Source organism: Lactuca saligna, chromosome 4 (assembly GCF_052625555.1).
Source record: "Lactuca saligna cultivar CGN05327 chromosome 4, ASM5262555v1, whole genome shotgun sequence".
NCBI classification, from domain to species: Eukaryota; Viridiplantae; Streptophyta; class Magnoliopsida; order Asterales; family Asteraceae; genus Lactuca; species Lactuca saligna.
The window spans coordinates 336,796,612-336,822,854 of NC_136420.1; the positions used below are offsets into that span (position 1 = coordinate 336,796,612).

The 26,243-nt window shown below is 37.4% G+C and overlaps 1 protein-coding gene across 1 annotated transcript; it reads left to right on the plus strand.

Moving 5' to 3' along the window:
* The first annotated feature begins 1,120 nt into the window (after nucleotides 1-1,120).
* LOC145040984 (uncharacterized) lies at nucleotides 1,121-2,170 on the plus strand. The gene is made up of 3 exons (XM_078988860.1): nucleotides 1,121-1,208; nucleotides 1,290-1,885; nucleotides 1,979-2,170. The coding sequence occupies exons 1-3, from the start codon at nucleotides 1,121-1,123 to the stop codon at nucleotides 2,168-2,170; spliced, it is 876 nt and encodes a 291-aa protein (XP_078844986.1).
* The last annotated feature ends 24,073 nt before the right edge of the window (nucleotides 2,171-26,243 follow it).

Sequence of the window (26,243 nt, forward strand, 5' to 3'; positions counted from 1 at the left end):
AAACAAAATAAAACAACATGTTGTCAAGACTAGAAAAGAGATTGTCATAATTAAAAATGACAAAAATAGGGTAAGGGCCATTTGTAAAGGTAGTATACCAGACCTTATTGAAGTAGGTGTTGGTGGGCCTGTTGAAGAAAGCAAGTGCCCGTGGGTCCTATATGCAAGCAGGTGGAGTAACGATGCAGATTGGGAGGTTCATACGTATGAAAAAAAAACATGTATGTCTACAAACGAGGACTGTGAAAGCTTGTACTTACAAGTTTTTATCCAAGCAAATTGTGCAACAGGTGGAAAGTAACCCAACAATTCCTACAAGAGCTTTACAAGAACAACTCCAACGCCAATACCAATGTGACATTTCGAAGATGAAGGTATTTCGGGCAAAAACCGAGGCAAATATTCATGTGATAGGTGATTATGCAGGCCAATACTCTATATTAAGAGACTATGTTTTGGAACTTCAAACACGAAGCCTAGACACCACCGTGAAAATCGAAGTTGAAACCGAACCCAATCCCCACTGTGAATCAAGAATATTCAATCGGATATACATATGCTTAGGGTCATTGAAGAAGGGTTTTGCAGGTGGAAAACGAGATTATCTTGGTTTGGATGGGTCTTTTATATCCAGGAATAGTCCTCACAGCAGTGGTAAGTTAACAATTTTTTTTTCTCATCTATTTTTAATGTTTTTGATTACTAACTTAATATTTGTATTTAGGGTCTTAATGGAAACAACTGTACCTATCCTTTGGCATACGCTGTAGTAGAGGCCGAAAACATAAATTCATGGACTTGGTTTTTAAATTGTTTGGGTGATGACCTAGAGTTGCACAGTAACTCCAACTTTACATTTATATCTGATAGACAGAAGGTGATATATTCCTACAAGAATTACATTTATAACTACACATGTATAATTCATTTTGATTTTATTTATGTTTTTATTTGGTAGGGATTGTTGCATGCAGTAGGTACACTTTTTCCATGTGCAGAACATAGGTTTTGTCTACGCCATATCCACGAAAACATGAAAACACAGTCGAGGGGAAGGGTCTTTTAGGACACGTTATGGAATTGTGCAACTGTAACAATTGTGCAAGAATTTCACCATGCAATGGAAGAGTTCAAGAAATTGAATAATGATTGCTATGAATGGGTTAAATCTATTCCACCTCAGCACTGGGCTAGGTCACACTTCACAGGTTTGTATCCTTTTTACTTGATATACCTTCATTTTTGTTAGTTAGTAAAATATGTTAGCTTAAACTTCAATTGTAATGCAGGGAGGGCACATTGTGATGGTCTTCTAAATAATTTGTGTGAGTCTCTTAATAGTCAACTTCAAAAAGCACGTGAACAACCGATCATCACTTGTCTAGAATCCATTAGATACTACCTAATGGTAAGGATAGTCACAGTGCAAAAGGTAATCGATAAGGCATCTGGACCTTTGACTCCAACTGCAACAACTGTATTGGAAAAAATAAAAAATGAGGCATCACAATGTATTGGTGTGTTTTGTGGGAATGGTAAATACCAAGTTATTGGACCATGGATGGACCAGTGTGTTGTTGACATGGTTCAACACACATGTTCTTGTAGGAAATGGGAACTCACTGGCATCCCATGTAAGCATGAAATAGTTGCAATATGGGATATGAGAAAAAACAATAAAGATGTAGGGTTGCCTGAATCATGGGTTCATCCCACTTACTGGCTAAAAACATGGAAGGAAATGTATTCCTTCAAGATTGAACCTATTAATAGAAAAAGAATGTGGGAAAAATATCCTTGCCCTACCACATTTCTACCTCCTAAACATCATGTCCCTATTGGAAGACCAAAAAAGAAACGAAAGAAGTCTGATGTGGAAGATTTGGTGAAGGGGAATAGTGCTTCAAGGAAAAATAAATCTGTGACATGTTCAAAATGCAAAAATAATGGTCATAATGCTAGAAGTTGCAAAGGTTAGAAAGAAAATGGTGTTGGGAAGGCAGATGGTGTAGGGAAGAAAGCAGATGGTGATGGGAAGAAAAAAAATGGTGCTTGGAAGAAGAAAGCAGTTGGTGCTGGGAAGAAACCAAATGGTGCTGGGAAGAAGAAAGCAGTTGATGCTGGAAAGAAACCAAATGGTGCTCGAAACAAAGGAAATAATGTTGTTTGAAGAAGTATTTTCTAGTATTTCTGTTGCTTAATGTATTAGCTTTTGGAACTTCTATCTTTTGTGGCTTAATGTCTTAGTTTTAACTGTTAACAATTACTATAATTACCTTGTATCTTTTGGAACTTGTATCTTTTGTAAGGGTATAACCGCATGGTAATTAGATATGATGGTTGTTTCTAAAGTTGGTCAGATTGCTGCACTTATTGGCATTTAAGTTCATACCAATTTCTACATTTAAATGGATATAATTGTCACTGATTGATGGTTTTGATTTAAATTCATACAAATAGAATAAACATGTGTTACATTTTGATCAGTTAAACCTTTTTCTTACACAATACTAATTGTATTAAGCACTAAAAACATCAGAGATAATTGTTTTCAATTCTGACATACCATCAACATAACATTTTGATCAGTTAACCCTTTTTCTTGCAAAATACCAATTCTATTAAGCACTAAATAAATACATGGAGATAATTGTTTTCAAATCCTACAGACCATCAACATAATTGTCAATTCCCACAAAATAAAGTAAAAGCCTTGTAAATTACATTGACTAAATTACATCGAGTAAATTACAGCTTGTAAATTAGGATCACCACAAAAAAAAGCCCAACTGAAGAGTAGTAGCATCCCCAACTTCAAATTCTGATCTTTAAGCTTTGATAGAAGTGAAAGGTCAGCTCTTGCATGATCAGACTCATCTTCATCAACCCAGCCAACAAAACCCCAAGTTGTTACCTAAAAATTTGATATTTTTTCCTTCGTTAAAGGTTTTTTTTTACTAATGGGGCTCAATTAACAAATTACCTTGTTGGTACAAGCATAGAATCGTCGTCTAGGGTTCTTCTTTGTCGTTGATGTTCGTATTACAGTTGGGTGACCACAACTGCAATTTCGTGCCATTAGGGTTCTTACTGTTGTTTTGTTGTTGCAGAGAAGAAGATAAAAGATGGAGAAAGATGAAGTGAAAGTGATTAGAATAGAGAGAGAGAAACACATTATACAAACTTTAAAAAGGGTTTTCAAATAAAAGGAAGAATATACCCTTAGTGTGCCAGTCACATGAGATACTTAACGGAGAAGAGTGATAGAAAACGTCAATAGGGGCTAGGCGCGTAATAAAATGAAACCTTGAGGACTGTACGAGTGCAAAAACAAAGTTAGGGACTAAACACACAATTTTACCTAAACCACAGGGACCATTTCAGTAATTTACTCTAATAATAATAATAATAATAATAATAATAATAATAATAATAATAATAATAATAATAATAATAATAATAATAATAATATCTAGACTATTAATTAGTCTCGGTGAATGACAGACTAAACCCTAGTGGTAATGATACTAGGTTTCGCCGAAGGAAATTGTTTCAAGAGTAATGAAGCGCTATCTAAGTTCGAAATAACCACCTTAACAGTTGAGTGTATGGTCTCTTTCATCTTACACATAAATATGAAGTATTTTATATAAATTACGTGCTATGTGTGCATATTATATGTATACTTGCTATCTATGCTGGATGAACGATGTTATACAAGTTTTATATGATTTAAACTGTATATGTATTTATATCTACATAATATGTTGGGTAAAACATGGGTATATGAAATATGAGTTGGATGATGAGTTGAGAGGTGATATAGACCATGAGGTAAGGGTGAGAGGTGGAAAATGTGAGAAGCCTTGTTCCCAAATGCTGGCCCCATCATCTAGCAGAGTATGGATGACAACCACAGACTATTCTAGACAATCCAGTGGAACACTAGTAGGGTCGCAACCTATAGGTGATGTGAACGATGTGTTCACCAGTGTACTCTAATAAACGAGATAACCCTAGCAGCTGTGCTCGAAGGACAATACTGGCAGCTGCATCTTATATTGAATGTCACAATTCTGGCAAATGTGCCTAAGTGATAGAACTAGTAGCTGTGCTTGACAGCTGTGTCATTGACAACAATGAACTTCATACCTATTCCTTAGGATAATCCTTAGGAATGAGCTGATCCTTAGGGTAGATCCTTAAGAGTAAAGAAGATAATGGGGATGGGTAATTGGGCTACCTGTTTGATGATTAAACATAATAATTATATTATTGTGGGTTGAAAACCCTAGGTACTAACCAGGTTTCCCAACCTGACCCACTCAGCTTATTTATATCACAAGTGTTGATATGAAGTCACAGTACACTGAGAGATTAAGGAGATATAAATCAATAGTGATAATGAATGTAAGTTCTGTTTATGCTTATGTTTCTGTATTGACGATGACATCCCAAATGTTTTAAGATGAATTAAAATACTTTTCTATGAAAATGCTTTGATAACGTATTTATCATGTTTTACTGGGAATAAATTCCACAACATTTTTATTAAAAGAGGTACTCTGATTTTTATAAAGAATACACAAAATCAGTCTTTTCTAGTCGTGAAAATGGGGATGTCACAGTTGGTATCAGTGCATTAGTTTAAGCGAACTAGGAATATAAATTTATTTCTAGACTTAAACTTAGAATTCTAAGCAATGATTGTGAGGAGTGTGTCTTAGGTGATACACCTGAATAGACACAAACACTATCTAATTTAGGGAAAATGCCTAACTTGCTTTTATGTGCTAAATGATTTATGATATGCATTGTATGATCGGATGTATGGTCTGTTGCCGACCGGATCTGGAAACTTTATGTGTTCAGTTATCTAAATGTTTAATTACGGTATTAGAACTGACATATAACCTTTCGGAGAAATTGGGAGATTTACACGTCAATCGTAAACAAAAATCTTTCGTATCTTAATTCTTGTCATTGCACACCGAACGTTTGATTTGGTATATAGATCGAAATGGCAAGAACCCGTAGTGGAGCCGGGAATGCAAATGGGAACAGGAATCAATCACCAGTGATTGAACAAATACATGTTATAGCAGATGCTCCTGAGCCAATTACAATGGCCGGAGTACAAACCATGATACGGGCTATGTTGGCTGAACAACGGGAAGAGATGAGGCAGATGTTGCATGAAAATAGGGACGAACCTACAATGCCAGTTGAACAGCCCGAATTGAACGATCGGCAGTTAGAAGGAGGGAACTAAAGTGGGACCGTTGGTTAAGACAACCCACCAATAGTTCGACAAAACAACTAGGATGACAGAGTTAAGAGGAATGGATGCAAGTACAAGGATTTTCTGACTTGTAAGCCGTCGAATTTCACTGTAAAGGAAGATCCGATCGGAGCAATGGATTGGATCTTGGAGATGGAGTTAGCTTTCATGGCGTGTGGTTGCAAAGGCAAGTTACAGACCACCTTTGCAGTACATCAATTCTGAGGAAGTGCTGTGTGCTGGTGGAATACCCTGGGGAAGACTCTGAGCCCCTACAACTGACATGGGTAGAGTTTTTGGTGTAGTTCATACGCAAGTACTGCTCAACCCAAAACCTTCTCGAGCTAGAGAACCAATTCCTAGCCTTGAAGAAAGGAAGCATGTCAATTGATGAATACACCAACAAATTCACAGAGAAGATGGAGTTTGCCTTGTGTATTATTCCAGATGAGTTGACAAAAATCGACAAGTACGCAAAGGGACTTCCATGGGAGTATGCGGTGCCAGTGTGTCAGACACCTACTCTGGAAGTGGCTATCTGGGCTGCCAAGTCTGTGGAGGATATGATTAAGGGAAGAGCTGTCAACAAGATTGAGGTTGGCGAAAAAAGGAAGTTTGAGGGGTCTACGAGGCCCAATAAGAAGAAGCACTTCGGGAAATGTAGCGAGGAAGTGACTTGATACAAGTGTGGGAAGACCGGACACTACACCAACGAGTGCACCGCCAACAAAAGGGTGTGTTATGAATGTTGTGAAGAAGGGCACGTTGCTAAGGGTTCTCGAAGAAGAAAGAGGCGGCAAGACCAAACACTCCACCGAAACCGAATACAAAAGCATTCCATATGATCCTTGACGAAGAAGATGGAAATAAAAGGGACCAGGAATGAGGATTTATGAAGTAGTCGTGTAAATAGTACCACATGGTGTAGCCTATTAGAGGTATAGTATAGGTTGAACTTGAACACCTATGTAATCATTTCAAGGAATAATATAAAACCTTCGTTTTTTTATCTAATGTATCAAATTGTTATGTGATTTTCTTGTATGGTGACTTGGGTGAACTGCTAGACAATACTTGGGATGAGTATGAGTAAGTGTGAAAGGTAGTTGAGGCCTATACTACCGGAAGCACATGACTCATGCTTGGATCAGGGAAAGTCACAAGGTTACCAAGAAGCTAGTTATTGATACCGTTTTATTCAAATATGTCATTACCATCATTTCGGTAATGACTAAGAGGATGATTGTTATTCCGACCCCAGTGGTCATATTGAATTGAGTCCGACTACGATGAGTATGTTACGTGGTTCAGAGAACCAAGTTTGATGTAGCATCTGACTTAATCCAGAAGATTGAAATAAAAAAAATAATCAAAGCGATCGGTAGAGGTGTCGTGATAGTTGTTTGTAGCTAGAAATGCGACCTTTTAATATGTGATTAGAATATGAAGGAAGGTATAGTCTGTTCTGGAATTTGACTCTAAAAGACCTGAGTCCAAGCAATGCATCATATGATGAGAAGTCATTAGAACATGACCCATCGGTCTATTATGATAATCGAAGGAAGAAACTTATCTCAAGTTTGTTAAAGAAGGAGTCTCCAAAAAAATTGAGATCATGACATGAAGATCATGATTGGAAGGCTAACATGACATAGAGAGCGGGTCCAAGATCGGGCACCGCCTGCAGTCAGGAAGTCTTAGAGTTAGATACTTGTTCAAAGAAACATCAAAGTTACGGTTATTACTTAGGATGAAGAGAGAATGTATGGATTCATCATGTGAGCCCATTCTTTGATGATTCTGGGACGTAATCATCATAAGGAGGAAATAATTGTAACGTCATAGATCCGGTCTAATCAATTTAGAGATAATAGGGGTCGAAAATGACTTTTTGAAAAAAGATTATTTAGAATAAATAATATTAACCAAGTTTTAGAATATATCTCAAGGGTTCCATACATATAAAAAACACCGAAATCTGAGTTATAAAGAAAAAGTTATGGCCCGTCGAAATTTCGCGACGGAACCGGCACGACACCAGGAAGTGTAAATAGTGAATTTATGATACAACGATATTTAGCCTTAGCGACATAAACTAAAGTTGTAGAATACGTTAAACAAAGTGGGTCCATAAAAAGAATGCCCAAATCTGACTTCGTATGAGGAAGTTATGATTTTTCGAAGTTTCGGCTTAGCAGTGTACAATCCGGAGTTCGAATATTAGATCGAGCGGTATTTAGTTGACACAACCTAAATAGGAATCGAAGATCTCGTTAATAGTAGCATAATGGCAAAAAGATAGACGAAAACGGACGTTGGATGAAGAAGTTATGGATTTTTAACGTACCAATCTTGTCCCGACCTGTTAAAAATATAAAATTTAAAATAAAGTCAAAATTAGCTAACAGATTCTAAACGAAAGTTATAGAGTACATTCCTTTCTATGCTCGGATATAAAGAACATCGAAAATAGAGCTCGTATGCGAACGATACGAATTTTTGAAGTCGGGAGTGAAAATCACGAAGGTTGTGCGAGGGGTACGCCCAACGTAGGTCTTCGGACGCCCAATGTTCCCCCTACGTCTCACGTACGAGATTCGGAACGCCTCACGTACTACTGTCTTCTACGAACTAAAACGAGCCACGTCGCCCCAGCAGCCTTGTGACGCGTGTTGTACAATGCGACCCTTACGCCCAGCGTACCTCGGCTACGCCCAACGTAGTGTGAGGCCTCGCAGGCTATAAAAAGGCAGCGAAGCCAACCTCATTTCTTGTACCGTTCTCACTTCTCTCTTTAGTTTATTTCTCTCTCTAGCCTATATTTAGCCCCCTAAAGCCTAGGTAAACCCCCTAGCACCTGAAGGAAGCCCCAAGGCTCCCGGAGTCCCGAGAAAAGGGTCTTTCGGTTCAGAAACACTACGCCAAGTGAAGTCCGATTTTCTATAAAACTCGTTGTAAGTGAGTTACGCCTACGCTATTTTTAATATAGCTTTTATTTAATTATAGTAACTTTATTAGGAACTTATAATAAGTACTTGGGCTATTATTATGGGTTATATAAGTATTTTTTAATGCTTATAGAATAATAATAATAATAATAATAATATCTAGACAATTAATTAGTCTCGGTGAATGATAGACTAAACCCTAGTGGTAATGATACTAGGTTTTGCCGAAGGAAATTGTTTCAAGAGTAACGAAGCGGAGTCTAACTTTGAAATCACCACCTTAACAAGTGAGTGCATGGTCCATTTCATCTTACACATAGATATGAAGTATTTTATATAAATTACGTGCTATGTGTGCATATTATATGTATACTTGCTATCTATGTTGGATGGACGATGTTATACAAGTTTTATATGATTTAAATTGTATATGTATTTGTATCTACATAATATGTTGGTTAAAACATGGGTAGATGAAATATGAGTTGGATGATGAGTTGAGAGGTGATATAGAGCATGAGGTAATGGTAAGAGGTGGATGATGTGAGAAGCTTTGTTCCCAAATGGTGGCCCCATCATCTAGCAGAGTATAGATGACAACCACAAACTATTCTATATAGTCCACTAGAACACTAGCAGGGTCACAACCTATAGGTGCTATGAACGATGTGTTCACCGGTGTACTCTAAAAACCCATTGACATGTATTGCGAGTGGACTCTCGCAAATGATATTGTCAATAAACGAGATAACCCTAGCAGCTGTGCTCGAAGGACAATACTGGCAGCTGCGCCTCATATAGAATTTCATAATTCCAGTAGCTGCGCCTAAGTGACAGCACTAGCGGTTGTGCTTGACAACTGTGTCATTGACAATGATGAACTTCATACCTATTCCTTAGGATAATCCTTAGGAATGAATGAATGAGGAATAGTTGATCCTGAGGGTAGACACTTAAGAGTAAAGAAGATAATAGGGATGGTTATTAGGCTAACTGTTTGATGATCAAACATAATAATTATATTATTGTGGGTTGAAAACTCTATGTACTCACCAGGTTTCCCAACCAGACCCACTCATTTTATTTATATCACATGTGTTGATATGAAGTCACAGTACACTGAGAGATTAAGGAGATATAAATCACTAGTGATAATGTATGTAAGTTCTGTTTATGCTTATGTTTATGTATTGACGACGACATCCCAAACGTTTTAAGATGAATAAAAATACTTTCCTATGGAAATGATTTGATAATGTATTTATCATGTTTTACTGGGAACAAATTCCGCAACATTTTTATTAAAAGAGGTACTCTGATTTTTATAAAGCATAAAGAAAATTGGTCTTTTCTGGCCCTGAAAATGGGGATGCCACAGTAACCTTTCTAGTTAAGATTATGGTAAAATAATGAGACTTTAGTGGAACGGAGTAAGTTATGAAACCGGTAAAACGGGAAAAATGGATCTGTAACGCACAGTTCCCAGGTAAATTCTTTAAGTTCTTATATGTATATATATATATATATATATATATATATATATATATATATATATATATATATATATATATATATATTCATGGAGAGTTATTATGTTGAGCATAATTGGAGGTTACACAGGGCGTACACCATTAAGGCTTGGACACAGGGGTTTTCTCGTGTACGTTAGGCGTACTATTGGTAGGAGAAAACCCTAATTTTTGGGTCTTGTTGTTGGATTAGGTATCTAAGCCCATAACTATAATTGGTACGTACTTGACCCTATAATAACATGGTCATTTTGGGTTGCCTTCACCATAGCAACTTGACTGGATGAATTATGGAGAAAGATGTTAATTGTGATTCATTAATATATTATAAGAATAATATATTAATTGAGATATCATATTATTTAATTAATATTGTTCAAGAGTTAATTTGGAATTAATTTAGTGATCAAAAAGAGATTAATTAAATTAAAGGGACTGATATTGTAATTATAAGATAGTTGCAATATGTGCTATGGACTCCTAATGGAAGGAGGTGGAAAAAATTTATGTGGAAGCCCACATAGAAATCATCCATAGGGGCCTTCTGGAAGGATCCAGTGGACTACTTAGGGCTTAAGCAATCAGATTAGGGTTTTGATAGAAACCCTAACAGCTTAGCTATATAAAGACCCCGTGGGACTCCTAAAATCGTTACTTAAACCCTCAGAAGAGTACCAACCAATTTTTATGATCCCTATCCTCTTTCTCGTATTCCTCCAACTTGCTCTTGGTGTTTGTGATCAATTAGAGGTATCACATTTGAGGTGCTAAGTTCTCAAAGGTTGAAGATCAAACAAGCTACAAGAAAGGTAATCATCTAACTTTGTATTAGGTATTAATTTTGAAAATAGCATGCTAGCTTAGGGTTATAGCTTTGGATGATTATTATTGCATGTACAATTAGAAAAAACCTAGATCCAAAGCTTTAGGGTTGCATGTGCACCATAGGATTGATGTAATGCTCAAAACTCATCAGTAGTATTAGAGCCTAGATCGGTTTTCTGTTGTATATGATGCATTGCTTAATTGTTATTAGATGAAAAAGTCGAAATTCTGCAATTTACTGATGAACTCGTCGAGTCATGTCATGAACTCGATGAGTCAGGGCTACTCGATGAGACGGCTCGTCTGTTGGCTGATTTTTCCGAATTTTGACCAGAATTGGATTAGGATAATTACCAAAAACGTTTTTAACTGATAAAATTCGAATTTTATTATATGGTAATGATTATTCTCATCCAATTGGAAGATAATTGTCAAACTATAAGCTAATTATTAGTTTATATGATAAAGTTAATTATTTGTATTATTTGATGTGAATTATCTTGCCATAAAATGAATTAGGTCAATTTAGATAATGACATTTATTTGATTAATTAAATTATATTTTAATTTGATCTAGAAGGTTTTGAAAAGTTTCAAAACTTAAATTTTGATTAAAAGGTTTTAATTTTGAAATATTTAAATTCTAAAACCTTAGAGTTTTAAAAGTTTAAAATTCTACCCTTATACTATTATGATATTAAAATATTAATAATTATATATATACGTATAAGACAAGTTAGTCTTATCGTTATTAGGCCTCATCCACGAAGCCGATCTATAAGGGGAGTATAAGGAAACTGCCTATAAAATGGCAGTTGAATGAGTGTCCAATCTCATCCACCGCTTCCTTGATTAGTTGAGGGTCGTTAGCCGAACGGGTAGGATAGGACAAACTAATTCCTCATTAATAAGTATAATGATTTATAAAGTAACTAAATGTTTTTCACAAATTCCCAATCTTGGTTACTTTAGGAAAAATATGAAAATGATGCTATTCCATGAATTTGCACTTTGCACCTTGCCAAGTCATTAGTGGAGCATGTGTGGCTAACCGCACACTAATTTGGGACTAGCAAGGGTGGAAAAGGGTAGCTCGATGTTTATCATATATCAATAGATCGTGTGTGCTTAATCGACAAATTGATTAGGTGATAAATGACATCGAGAGTACCAAGCACATTTGCATGGTTATTCACACCTCGTTTTTTTTCCTCGATATCCCAGTCACAAACTTGAAGGGCATAATCGACATTAAAACATGCCATTGCAAAGTTCAATGAATCTCAAAAGATTCTACGAATTTCAATTTATTTAAAACTTAATATTCTTTTTTGTTTTTTATGGTGGAATTTGGTGAATCATCATTTACCTACCTTCAAATATATTGCAATTGGATTACGACATCCCTCTTCCGAATTGTGAGATACTGTGTTGGATCCTAGCCTTAATATTTCATTTGGGTGTTATATTAAGGATTCTTATCTAAACATTGTCTCTTTTCTTTTACAAATGTCGACTTCAAAAAAGGCTGCTAACTTCAACTCTTCTGGCTCTTTCTCCCTCATGAACTTGTGTGGGAGGGTGATCTTTGATGTATCCAATTTTAACGATTGTATTCACAACATTCACATAGTCATCCCCTACGAGGAAAGACGCGACAAAGGTGTACGTGTCTACTGGTTCCCTGAGAATACAATTGGTTTTGAAAGTGTATCAACATTTAAGCTGGTGAGTTCATAAGTATGTTTTTGTGATGGAAAGCTTGTCTTTGTTCTTTGAAATCGTTAGTATGTTCCTCCAGAAAATCCAATATTTTCTTAGTAAATGAAATGTAGTCTTAGGCCTTAAGACCAAAATGTATGTTTGTTACTGTACTCTGTAATAGTAATTCATAGTCTTATATTTAAATAAAACTATATCATGTATGTTTTCCCTAAATTGTATGTAGTACTAGTGTACTCTATACTAGGGAAATAGTGTATCGTAGTAGTGTTTGTTATGAAACCTTTGTAAAGAAACCTGGATACCACCAGTAGTAATGTATAGCAGTGTACTGTATGAAAACCTTTGTATGAATGCATGGATACCACCCGCTATAATGTATAGTAGTGTATGATAGTTTCATTAATTAAAATAAAACCATTGAAGTAGTGTTAATCCCGTAAACAAATGTTTTAGTTATTCAGTTGTGAGTTTCATATAACAAATGCTAATCTGAATAGTGACCTCTGCGACGTTCTTCAGGCATCAGATTGTTATGACGTTTGTCATCCCAGGCCTGCCGGCCTAATTGTATTTAACAATTTAGGTGCGGGGTTGTCAATCCCATATAGATCTATACACAAACTTACGCTCTCCCTCCAGAAGACGATGGTTATACTTTGTAGTATTTAGAACCTGCACCCTGATGGGTACAATTGAAGTAGTGCCTCACAACCCTGTATTAACTAGTTTACGTATAGTGTTATAGTTTTTCTCTTGTACTAGAAAACTATATGTATCACCTTATAGTATTGTACTTTGTAATGTAAAATAAGTATACTTTAATAATTATTTAGTAGTGTATCCTTGAATCAGTGGAATAGAGTAAAGTTCCATAAGCTATATTTATTATAGTTTATATTCTTATTCCTAAATAGTGTTCTTGAACTTGTAAAATAGTGTAGTGCTTCCAAATTTTACCTATTATAGTTAAAGTGTATGTGCTAGCTTTGTGTAATGAAGTTTGTAAAATAATGTAGTGATTCCCAAACTATACCAATTATAGTTTAAATGTAATGTTCTGTAATGTATTGAAAACCTTTCAGTTAAACTGTATGTATGATGTAGTAGTAAGAAATCCGTGAAGAACACCCTTTTGCTCAGCATGGCACAAAATGGTTATATATATATATATATATATATATATATATATATATATATATATATATATATATATATATATATATATATATATATATATATATATATATATATATATAATATAATATAATGTAGCGATGAATCGGTTTGAATAAATTGCAAATGGTTTTGAAATCGTTGGAATATGAACACAAGATTCCTTGTGTTTTACTTGTATTCCCCACCTAAAAACATTAAAAACAGTGGAAATGTAGGGATATGAACTCACATCTAGTACGTTTTCATGTTTGGATAGCGATACTGAAGAGATGATCCTTGGGCTAGTGCACGTGGAAAGAAAGGTATCCTAGAATTATTTAAACACTTAATCGTATTAAAATTAGCGAGATAATTAATTATAGTGTTAGACAACACTTAATTTATGTAAATAATTTCTTATAAAAATTAACAAGAATTGTATGAAGTATTGATGAGGGTTTTCGGTCTAGCCTTCAGCGAAATCCTTGATTTCGGTCCTAAATCCTCAATCGAGAACCACTTTCTCGATCTTAGGGTGTTCTCGGTTGGAAATGAGTTCTCGGTCCAAGGTGTTTTCGTTCAACTTGAAGATTTGAAGATTGTTCTTTGTGTTCTTGGTGAAAATTATGAAGATTTGAAGGACTTTTCTTGAAGAGATGAAGATACTTGTATGATATTTGAGTGAAAAATAGGAGTGTTTTCGAGTGAAGAAGTGAGAAAATGACTTATTTTTCGGGGAAAAATATATATAGCGGTTGGATATTCGACCGGAAGGACATTTTCGGTCCGAAGGGTTGGCGGCCCGAGGGTTCTCAGTTGAGAAGGAGTTTCGGTGTGAGGGTTCTCAGTTCCAAAGGGAAAAACTTTGATTTTTAAGTGTATTTTATTCCAAATTCTTATATAGAAACATTATTTATATAATTTGAATAACGTTTGACCCCTTATAAATTTAACGAAATTAACAAAACCTTGAATTTTATTTATAGAGTTTGACTTTTATTGACTTGAGAACAATGGGTTGTTACATTATACCCCCCGTTAGAGGGAATTTCGTCCCGAAATTCTTTCTATAGTGGGTACATCATGGACTAGGGAAAAGGTGTAGGTACTTTTGTTGCATCTGATCTTCTTGTTCCCAAGTGAATTCACTTCCCCGCTTGGCATTCCAGCGAACCTTCACTATATGTATGCAACTTTGTTTCGTTCGTTTGACTTCCCTATCCATGATTTTTACCGGTTCTTCCACAAATTTAATACTCTCGTTTACCTCGATTTCATCGAGTGGAATCACAAGAGTCTCATCGGATAGAAACTTCTTTAGGTTTGACACGTGGAAGACAGGGTGTACGTTGTTAAGTTCTTGTGGTAAACAAAATTTGTAAGCTACTGGGCCGATTCTAGCCATAATCTCAAATGGCCCAATGTACCTTGGATTTAGTTTTCCACGCTTTCCAAAGCATATCATGCCCTTCTAAGGTAAGACCTTCAATAGAATGCGGTTACCAACCTAGAATTCGAAGGGTTTTCATCTCTTGTCTGCTTAGCTCTTTTGTCTGTCTCTAGAAGCTTTTAGTTGTTCTCGGATTTGGACGATCTTTTATGTCGTTTCTCGAATGATCTCTGGACCAGTTGCTATCAGGGACTTGCCCTTTAGCTAGCTGTGTTTCACCCACTTTAGCCCAACACAGAAGGGATCTACACTTGCAACTATAGAGGGATTCGAATGGGGCAACCTTGATGCTAGAGTTGTAGCTGTTGTTATACGAAAACTCGACAAGTGACAAATGGGTATCCTATGCTTTACCAAAGTCGACCACATAGGCTCTCATCATGTCTTCTAGTGTTTGAATGGTTCTCTCACTCTTCCCGTGAGTTTGTGGACAGTAGGCTGTACTGACGTCCAGCCTCGTTCCCAAAGATTGCTGAAGTGATTGCGAGAATCTTGAGGTGAATCTACTGTCTCTATCATAGATAATAGACATGGGCACACCATGCACTCTTACTATTTCTATAATGTGTGTTCTGGTTAGTTTCTCCATCTTGTTTGTTTCTTTGATTGGTAAGATGTGTGCGGACTTGGTTAATCTGTCAACGATTACCCAAATGGTGTAAAGACCACCCTTTGTCTTGGGTAACTTGGTTATGAAATCCATTGTAATCCGCTCCCACTTCCACTCAGGTATCTTTGGTTGTTGAAGTAAACCTGAGGGATTTTAATGTTCTACTTTGACTTTGGCACAAGTTAGTCACTTTCCCACATAGGTAGCAATCTTAACTTTCATTTTCGGCTACTAATAAAGTTTCTTGAGGTCTAGATACATCTTGTCTGAACCTGGGTGAACGGAGTATCGAGTCTTGTGTGAATCATTCATGACCACATCCCTGTAACCATCGAAATTTGGGGTCCAGATTCGACTTATGAGATAATGAACTCTGTCTTCCTTGATCTCTAAGTTTTTCTTCATTCCTCTTAGGGCTTCATCCGCCACATTTTCTGGATTTAAGGCTTCTAGCTGAGCCTCTTTGATTTGTTTGGATAGATGTGAATGGATTGTCATGGTTAGTGCCTTCACCCTATGACCTGAGTAATCCTTTCGACTAAGGGCATCAAGTACTATATTGGCCTTGTCAAGATGATAACGAATTTTGAATTTGTAGTCATTAAGTAGCTCTACCCATTGCCGTTGTCTCATGTTAAGTTCCTTTTGATCAAAGATGTGTTGAATGCTTTTTTGGTTAGTGAAGATAGTGTACTTGGTACCATAAAGGTAATACCTCCAGATTTTTATAGCAAATACTAATGCTCCCAACTCGATATCATGAGTGGTGTAGTTGACTTCATGTGTCTTTAGTTGTCTCGAGGCATATGCAATGACCTTTCGTCGCTGCATAAGCACACAGCCTAGCCCTTGATTGGATGTATCACAGTATACAAAGAAATCCTCTGTCCCTTCTGGGAGGGACAAGATAGGTGCGATGCATAGGGCTCACTTTAGTGTTTGAAACACATTGTCTTGTTGCTCTCCCCAACTAAAAGTTACACCCTTCTGAGTCAGGGTGGTAAGCGGTTTAGCAATTCAGGAGAAGTTTTATATGAACTTGTGATAGTAGCCAGAAAGAACCAAGAATTAATGGATTTCCGACCAATTCTCAATTGCCTTTATTTTGAAAGGGTCCACGTGTAGGCCTTTCTCCTTAACCATGTGACTAAGGAAATTTACCTTCCTAATCACAAACACGCACTTTGAGAATTTCGCATATAGATTCTCCGCCCTTAAAGTTTCTAGAATTCATCTCATGTGTTGACTATGTTCTTCCTTGCTTCGCGAATAGATAAGTATATCATCTATGAATACTATCACGAATTTTTCCAGGAAAGGATGGCACACCCGATTCATTAAATCCATGAATACAATAGGTGCATTTGTCAGACCGAAGGGCATTACTATAAATTCGTAGTGACCGTAACGAGTTCAGAATGTTGTATTGGGAACATCACTCTTCTGGACTCGTAATTGGTGGTACCCTGATCTCAAGTCGATCTTTGAAAAGTATCTCGCTCCTTGGAGTTGGTTGAACATATCGTCTATTCTGGGTAGAGGGTAGCGGTTCTTAACGGTGAGATTGTTTAGTTCGTGATAGTCTATGTACATTCAGAAAGATGCATCCTTTTTCTTCACGAATAATACTGGTGCTCCCCAGGGTGAGAAGCTCGATCTGATGAATCCTTTGTTGAGTAGTTCGTTTTGGTTGGATAATTCCTGCATCTCTGCTGGTGCTAGAAGATACGAGGATTTGGCTAAGAGGGTAGCTCCAGAAATCAATTTGATTCGAAACTTGACTTGGCGTTCAGGAGGAACTCCTGGGAGATCCTCGGGAAAGACGTTAGGAAAATTACAGGCTTCAGGAATGCTCTCGAGGTCTTTTAATCCTTGCTTTTCATCCACAACATGGGCTAAGAACGTGTGGTACTCCTTGCGTAAGTACTTTTGGGCTTTGATGCAAGAGATGATATGAAGGATCGCACTGGGTTTGTCACCGTAGATATCAAGGGTTTCACCGTTTGGCAGATTGAGGCAAATAGCCTTCTCTTCACATAGAATATCAGCACGGTGAGGACTTAACCAGTCCATGCCGATGATGACGTCAAAACTTTTTATTGAGATCGAAATAAGGTCTATTGGGAACGAGTTATCATTTAGAGTAAGTGTGCAGGCTATGTATATGTTGTTAGTGCTCTCGGTTTTCCCACTTTCCATCTCGACGATAAATGTTTCATTTAGGGATTGTGGTTTTTTTTAGAAGGTGCTTAAATTTGTGGCTTACGAAACTCCTCTCTACACCACTATCAAATAGTATGCAATCATAAGAGTGATTGAGGAGAAACGTACCCGTGACCACTATAGGATCCGATGTTTCTTCCTCCTATCCCATGGCCAGTACTCTTCCTGCACCGTCAGCATTATTTGTCTTCGGACAATCCCTCTTGTAGTGCCTAGTTATGCCACACCCATATCAGGCTTGGCCTAGTCCAGTTCCAGGGGTTTGGGTGTTGGATTGTGCTGGTGTTTTACAAAAACAGACTGTGTGCCCCTTCCTGTTGCACTTGGTGCACTGCATCTCACGACAAAGTCCGTGGTGGTGGAAATTGCATTTGTTGCACATCATCAGGTTTCCAGTGTATCGACTATGAGGTGCTTGTGCGGTAGGGACAATAGTAGGAACAGTAGAAGCGTGAACTGCCATTATTTGTTGCTTCTTTGAGGGTTCTTGTGATGATTTCCCCTTTCTTTTGTTCCAAAATTTCTTCTTGCCACTACTTTCTTTAGGTGATTCAGGAGCGGCTGTCACGAAGCCTTGACGGACCCCATGATGTTGTCTATGCCAGACGCTTTACGCTGTCGAAAGTAAGTGAGTTTACAGCTATTACATTCCCTTGGATCTAAGGATAGAGTCCCCAAATGTACCTTTCTACTTTCTTGCTCTCCGGGGTGACCATCCCGAGGCAAAGAGTAGCCAGATCACTAAATCTAGCAGTGTATACAGTAATATCGGAGTCCTTCATCGTTAGACCCCAGAGCTCGTGCTCTCGCTTTTGCACCTCGCCCCTCGGGTAGTATTCCGCTGGAATTAGTCCTTCAAGTCATCCCAGCTCATGTCATTAGCTATTGGGAGGATCAACGACTTGACTTGCTTGTTCCACCAAGAGAGAGCTATATCTGTGAAAGTGCATACTACAAATTTCACGTTGCTAGTTTTGGAACACACATATATTTTGAATATTAATTTGGTCTTCTTGAACCAGCGTGTTAAAGTAATAACACCTCCAGTGCCATTAAAGGATATGGGTTTAGGGTTAGTTAAGTCTTTATAGGAGCACTCTCTCGGGTGTCCATGGCTATATACATGATTAGAAGGATCGGCGCCATTATCCACCCCACTGGCACCACTAGTATTGATCTGCATCATGGTTGTTGCCACGATGGCGGTTACTGTTGCTTGGAACATAGCAGGATCATACTGAAGAGGTGGCGGTGGTGGTGGATTCAATGGTGGGTTGTTGTTCTTTCTGTTGGACTTTTTGGAGGCATCTTTCTCTATAATGATTTATGAGAAAATGATGATAAGTCCTCTATAGTGGTCATGAGGCAGGTGATATTGAACAAGGTATATCTTATCCTGACGGTTATAGTGTTCTAGCAAGCGATTTACAGTGGAAGTCTACTAATATAAGTAAACAATCTCCTTGAAATTTATAGCAACACTTGGAATGAATTTATATGATGTGATTTGTGCTTGATTCCCCCTATAATCACATAGTGTACACAAATCATATATAACTAAAACCAAACAGGCCTTCAAATAAGTGATCCTACACTAGGTCGACAACCAAACAAGGAACATGAAGTAAAGCTAGGTCACCTATTCTAGGTCTATAAAATCCTACTTATATATAACTTATATGTATACACATAGCAATTATAGATCTATCAGCGACAATTCTTTGTTTTCATGTGTTTGGCTCTAGTATTGTAGTGCTATAAAATACTCCTATATTATTTTAACTTTTATGTTTGGTTCTAGTAATCTTTTGGATAGAGATGGTAAGTTTTAGACTTGTTGTAACACCAAAATCACTCATAAACACATGTTGGTCGCATCTCAAATAAATATACTTGATCAAGCTATATTTATCCCATATATGATTACATAACTATCCAGGTTTAACCGTAGTGTCCAACATCTAAATACTTTTGTTTTCTTCTTCTTGTGATACTATTTCTAGTATGTATGTATGTTCGTATACTGCTTATAATAAAAACAAACTTTTAGTTAGAGCACTTCGACCCACTGTGTTTATAAATGTATATCTTGTAAGGTTGATATACTTTGATCACTATAAACAATTCTATGCTACCACTCTATTACACCCCCAAACCGGAACGACACAAACGTTCAGGTTGGACGACGTCATGTATAGTATCACAATAATTGTATAAAAGGAATTAAAGAAAACACAACCATTACATTGATAACAAAAAGTATTTACATCTGTTTCATACATAGTTTGTATGACATCAAAAATCTATAGCAAAAGTATAAAAGACGTGACTCTATAAGCTCCGTCTTCTTAAAACTTGCGAGTGTACCTGTCTACCGGTTCGAGACATTGCTAGTCTTATATTTAAATAAAACTATATCATGTATGTTTTCCCTAAACTGTATGTAGTACTAGTGTACTCTATACTAGGGAAATAGTGTATTGTAGTAGTGTTTGTTATGAAACCTTTGTATGAAAGTCGGGATACCACTAGTAGTAATGTATAGTAGTGTGTTGTATCAAAACCTTTGTATGAATGCCTCGATACCACCAGCTAAAATGTATAGTAGTGTACGATAGTTTCATTAATTAAAATAAAACCATAGAAGTAGTGTTAATTCAATAAAAAAAAAATGTTTTAGTTATTTTGTTGTGAGTTTCATATAACGATGCTAATCTGAATAGTGACCTCTGCAATGTTCTTTAGGCATCGGAATGTTATGACGCTTGTCACCCCAGGCCTACCGGCCTAACTGTAGCTAACAGTTTAGGTTCGGGGTTGTCAATCTTGTATAGATCTATACACAAACTTATGCTCTACCTCCAGGAGACTATGGTTATACTTTGTAGGATTTAGAACCTGCTCCCTGATGGGTACAATTGAAGTAGTGCCTTACAACCTTGTATTAACTAGTTTATGTATAGGGTTATAGTTTTTCTCTTGTACTATAAAACCATATGTATCACCTCTTAGTAGTGTATTTTGTAATGTAAAATAACTATACTTAAATAATTATTTAGTAGTGTATCCTTGAATCAGTGGAATAGAGCAAAGTTCCATAAGCTATATGTATTATAGTTTATATTCTTGTTTCTGAATAGTGTTCATGAACTTGTAAAATAATGTAATACTTCCAAACTATACCTATTATAGTTTAAGTGTATGTTCTTGTTTTGTGTAATGAACTTAGTAAAATAATGTAGTGATTCCCAAACTATACCAATTATAGTTTAAATGTAATGTTTTGTAATGTACTGAGAACCTTGCAATTAAACTGTGTGTATAAAGCAGTAATTAGAAATCCGTGAAGAACACCCTTTTGCTCAACATGTTACAAAAGTGTTATATATATATATATATATATATATATATATATATATATATATATATATATATATATAATATTTTGTAAAATGTAGCGATGAATCGGTTTGAATAAATTGCAAATTGTTTTGAAATCGTTTGAATATGAACACAAGAGTCCTTGTGTTTTACTTGTATTCCCTGCTAAAAACGTTAAAAACAATGAAAATGTAGGGGTCTGAACTCACCTCTAGTACGTGTTTGTGTTTGGATAATGAGATTGAAGAGATGATCATCGGGCTAGCGTATGTGGAAATAACGGTATCCTAGAATTATTTAAACACATAATCATATTAAATTAGTGAGATAATTAATTATAGTGTTAGACAACACTTCACCGAAATCCATGATTTCTGTTGAAAATCCTCAACCGAGAACCAGGTTCTCGATCTTAGGGTCTTCTCAGTTGGAAACGAGTGCTCGGTCCAAAGTGATTTTGGTCAGCTTGATGATTTGAAGATAGTTCTTGGTATTCTTGGTGAAAATTATGAAGATTTGAAGGATTTTTCTTGAATATATGAAGATCCTTGTATGATACTTCAGATAAAAATGGGAGTGTTTTCAAGTGAAGAAGTGAGAAAACAACTTATTTGTAACATCCCAAAAATACGAGCCAAAAATTTCATTTTTTAAAACATGTACTTAGCAAAACATTTAAAGATAAATCATTCAACAACCATTTCATTTCACAAAAGATGTTGCATATCAGAAAACATTGTCATAATCATAAAAACGTCAGAGTACAATCTCCCAGGTAGATGTCATAATGCGGAATACAAGCAGGTGTGTGTGTGTGTGATGTACCGCTACCGCGCCAGCTCCTTCCTCTTCGATGAAGAGGTGCCTGAAACCAAAACTGAAAACTGTAAGCACGAAGCTTAGTGAGTTTCCCCCATAATACCTCATACCATGCAAGCATACAACATACAGCTAAGAGATACGGGTCTCGCCCACACTCATGAAGATACGGGCCTTGCCCATACTCCACTAACCGGGAGATACGGGCCTCGCCCACACTCCACTCTCGGAGAGATACGGGCCTGGCCCACACTCAGTCGCTATCCCATATTATACAAGTATCACACAGACAACAAGTATAGACAACTCTATCATACTGGCATATATCATAATCAACTCAACCAAGAGATACGGGCTCAGCCCACACTCTAATACTAACATCTTGTCTATACAGGCCGACCTTGGTGCCTTAGACCCGTTCCTACTGGTAGGAAACTCACCTCAAAGTAACTGTCGATCTACGTTGGGAACTGACTATCTGCTGCTACTGCCGCTGCGGAAATCCTCCGGCTATAATTTCCACAAAACCCTTAGTCAAATACTGCTAACCGACTTCAAGGTAAATTGACTGTTTACCCTTACAAATCAAGAGTCAAGTCACAGTCAACTACCAGTTGACCAGACTCGCCGAGTTGGCTTGCCAACTCACCGAGTCCCTTTCCCTTAGTCCGACCATAATTTCGTCTCTACTCGTCGAGTTAGACGTAGGCTCGACGAGTTTTTCTTCTATACCCAAGGCTAATAGTCCTTCATCCTAATCGCCGAGTTGTATGAACAACTCGCCGAGTTCATCTTCATCCGATGAACACTCTAAGCTGTGACTCGCCAAGTTGTATGAACAACTCGCCGAGTTGTTCTTGAAACAAGAAGGTTGCCTTGAACTCGTCGAGTCATGGCATTGACTCGTCGAGTGATTTCATGAGTGAGTCTGGCTTCCGACCCACTGAGTCACACCCAATGACTCACTACTCTCAACCCGTATATGTGAAAAAGGGGAAAACTCAGGGACTTGCGGCTGGACTCGCCGAGTCGGCCACATGCAAAAACTATACATGCGATTCTGCGTGGATCCAGCTCATGCCATTCATAGATCTGGGTTCGTAGGGCAGGATTTTCACGTAAAGTTTCCAACTTTACGTGTAGAAATGCATATAATGGGTATTAGGGGCGAAATAATGGCTAAGAAGGTAGATCTAGGACATTCAAGCAATTTACTCCCATAAAGGTTATAGATCTGAGCTTCTGGAGCTCAAACATGACTAGTTCTAGTGGATAATCAACCTATTACAAATTCTACTTCATGCACAAGCTTGGAAAAAGGTTCAAGAAGAGCTCAAAAGGTGCTCTAATGGGGTTTTAAGCATGAAAATAGAATGGAGTAGATATATACCTCAGAGAACTCTTAAATAGCACCAAGATATTTGGTCTCCTTCTCCTCTTCTTGCTCCACTCTCCTTCTTCTCCCAAAAACTTTGAGGAAACACTCTAATCACTTCAATCTCACAAGAAACTAGTTAGGGTTTGATGTAGGGCGCTCTGAGGGTGAAAGGGGGCGAGCTTGGGCCGCACAAGCTAGCTTAAATAGGGGGCAAACCCTTGGATTTAGGGTTTCATCAGACAGCGGTGACTCGCCGAGTCGCCAACTGAAACACGCTCCGGATCCCGTCTCTACTCGGTGAGTCGGACCTATAACTCGCCGAGTCCAAAGCTAAAAATGAAAATACAAAGATAAATTTTACGTACCAGAAACCAGGTGCTAAATTATTTTTGGGGGAAAAATATATATAGCGGTTGGGTTCTCAGCTGGAAAGACGTTTTGTGTCTGAAGGGTTTGCAGTCCGAGGGTTCTCAGCCGAGAAGGAGTTTTCGGTGCAAGGGTTCTCAGTTCCAAAGGGAAAAACTTTAATTTTTATGTGTATTTTATTCCAAATTCTTATATAAACATTATTTATATAATTAAATCACATTTGACCCCTTATGAATTTAAAGAAATGAAGAAAACCTCAAATTTTATTTATAGAGTTTGACTTTTATTGACTTTAGAACAACAGGTTGTTACATACGAGGACTACTATCCTTTCGAGATGCACCAAGATTTGATGTAAAGTTACCATCAAAGTGCTCAATAAGAAAGGTACGAGATCATTGCTGCCATGATAAGAACAAAGATGAAAGATGGAGCGTCCATCACCACCCACTTGCAAAAGATGTAAAGATTTGTGGACCACTTGTTGAAGTTGAATGTCAACTTCGACGAAGAGTTGGCTATTGACATCATCCTACACTCTTTGCCTTCTTGTTATGATTAGTTAAGAATGACTTATCGTATGAACATGGAGGAAGTCACTCTAAGAAAGCTCCAAGGCCTACTAAGAACTGTTGAGAGTAGTTTGAAAGGCAAGTTTGTTGCATCAACTCCTACTGTTGCTGCCCCTGTCTTGGAAATTAGACAAGGAAAAAGGAAGAAGGGGAAGGCTCCTTCTCAGAGCCACAAGGGAAAGTCTCATGATGGATCCTCTTTTAGTGGAACCAAAGGTGGTCCTGCTGCTCCCTTTACCAATCCGAGGTATGTAGGGTGCTTTTACTGTCACGACAAAGGGCATTGGAAATGAAGTTGCCCGAAGTATCTGCAAGACATCAAGGATGGGAAGATAAATCCCGCCTTCGCAGGTATTTATACTATTGAATCTAATAACTCATCACATGCTATTTATTGGGTCCTTGATACAGGATGTGGTTCTCACATTTGTTCTAATATTCAGGGTATAAGAAGAAGTAGGGATGTGGAGCATGGGAGGATTAACTAGATCATGGGGAATAGGAAAGGTCTCCTATCACCAAGATTGGAGTTTATTCTTTAGTGCTTAGTATTAGGTTAGGTTTAGAGTTGAATAATTGTTGCTACTCGTCAGAAATGACATGAAACATTATTTCTTTTCATGGTTTGTATAAACAAGGTTTTAGATTTTCGTTTAACAATGAAATTGGTTCTATTAATGCTTTCTTGAATGGTACTTTCTATTTTGAAGCATTGCCTTGTAATGGTATCTATGAAACTTAGGAAATAATGTGTTGCATGTCGATTCGTCCAATGGTTTTGACAAGCCATGCTCATGGCATTGTTATATTGGACATGTCAATAAGAAACGCATAGCCCAACTCCAAAAGGATGGAGTCTTGGGGTCATTTGACCTTAGGTTCGATGACGCGTGTAAAACTTGTTTTCTTGGAAAAATGACCAAGTTACCCTTCAGTGGTACTTGTGAAAGGGGTGAGGGTTTAATGGATCGCATACATACGGATGCATGTGGGCCCTTTAGATCCACCACAAGGGATGCAAACCGCTTCTATGTGAATTTTATTGATGATTATAGCAATATATGGGTATATCTACTTAATCAAGCACAAGTTAGAAACTTTTGAAATGTTCAAAGAGTTTAAGAAAGAAGAGGAGAATCAACTGGGTAGGAAGATAAAGATGCTCTGATCCTATCAAGGTGGTGAGTATCTTAGTATCGAGTTCCATGACTATACTAAGGAATGTGGAATTGTTTCTAAATTGACGCCACCTAGGACACCACAGTTGAATGGTGTGGTGAGAGGCGCAATCGACCCTTGTTGGACATGGTTTGTTCCATGATGAGTCGAACTTCGTTACTTATCTCATTATGGGGGTATGCCTTAGAGACTTCCGCCCATATCCTAAATTTAGTCCCAACTAAGAAGGTTGCCAAAACACCTCACGAGATTTGGATAGGAAAGGTTCCCTCGTTGGCACATATCAATGTTTGTTGTTGCGAGGCATTCATAAAACGAGAGACTCACATCAAGCTTGAACCTCGTAGTGAGCGATGAATTTTCATTGGCTACATGCAGAAGTCCTTTGGATATCTCTTCTATAAACTGAGTGACAATGTTTTCTTCGTTTCGAGGAGAGGGGTTTTCCGAGAGAGAGAACTCATATGTCAAGAGGACACTGGGAGGCAAATTGATCTTGAAGAGCTTCAAGAATCAAGCGATTAAGGAACCTCTAACACTGGCACTCAACCCGAGGACGAAACTCTTGTTGGACTGGTTGACGAGTCCTTACCTCTTAGATGTTCCAGTAGAGTTAGTGTTCTACCCGTATTATATGGTTTCCATATAACTTTGTAGGGTGATACGTTTATTAGTGATAGTACGCTAATAAATATGGATGAACCTAACAACTACAGGGAAGCCATGGCAGGCCCAGAGTCTGCAAAGTGGAAAGAGGATTTGAACAGTGAGACTCGGTCCATGTATGGCAATCAACTTT

Coding starts and splice junctions, on each gene's coding strand:
- LOC145040984 (XM_078988860.1), top strand. CDS start 1,121: ATGGAAGAGTTCAAGAAATTGAATAATGATTGCTATGAATGGGTTAAA. Junction 1,209..1,289: donor GGCTAGGTCACACTTCACAG/GTTTGTATCCTT, acceptor ATTGTAATGCAG/GGAGGGCACATTGTGATGGT. Junction 1,886..1,978: donor AGTCTGATGTGGAAGATTTG/GTGAAGGGGAAT, acceptor TGCAAAGGTTAG/AAAGAAAATGGTGTTGGGAA.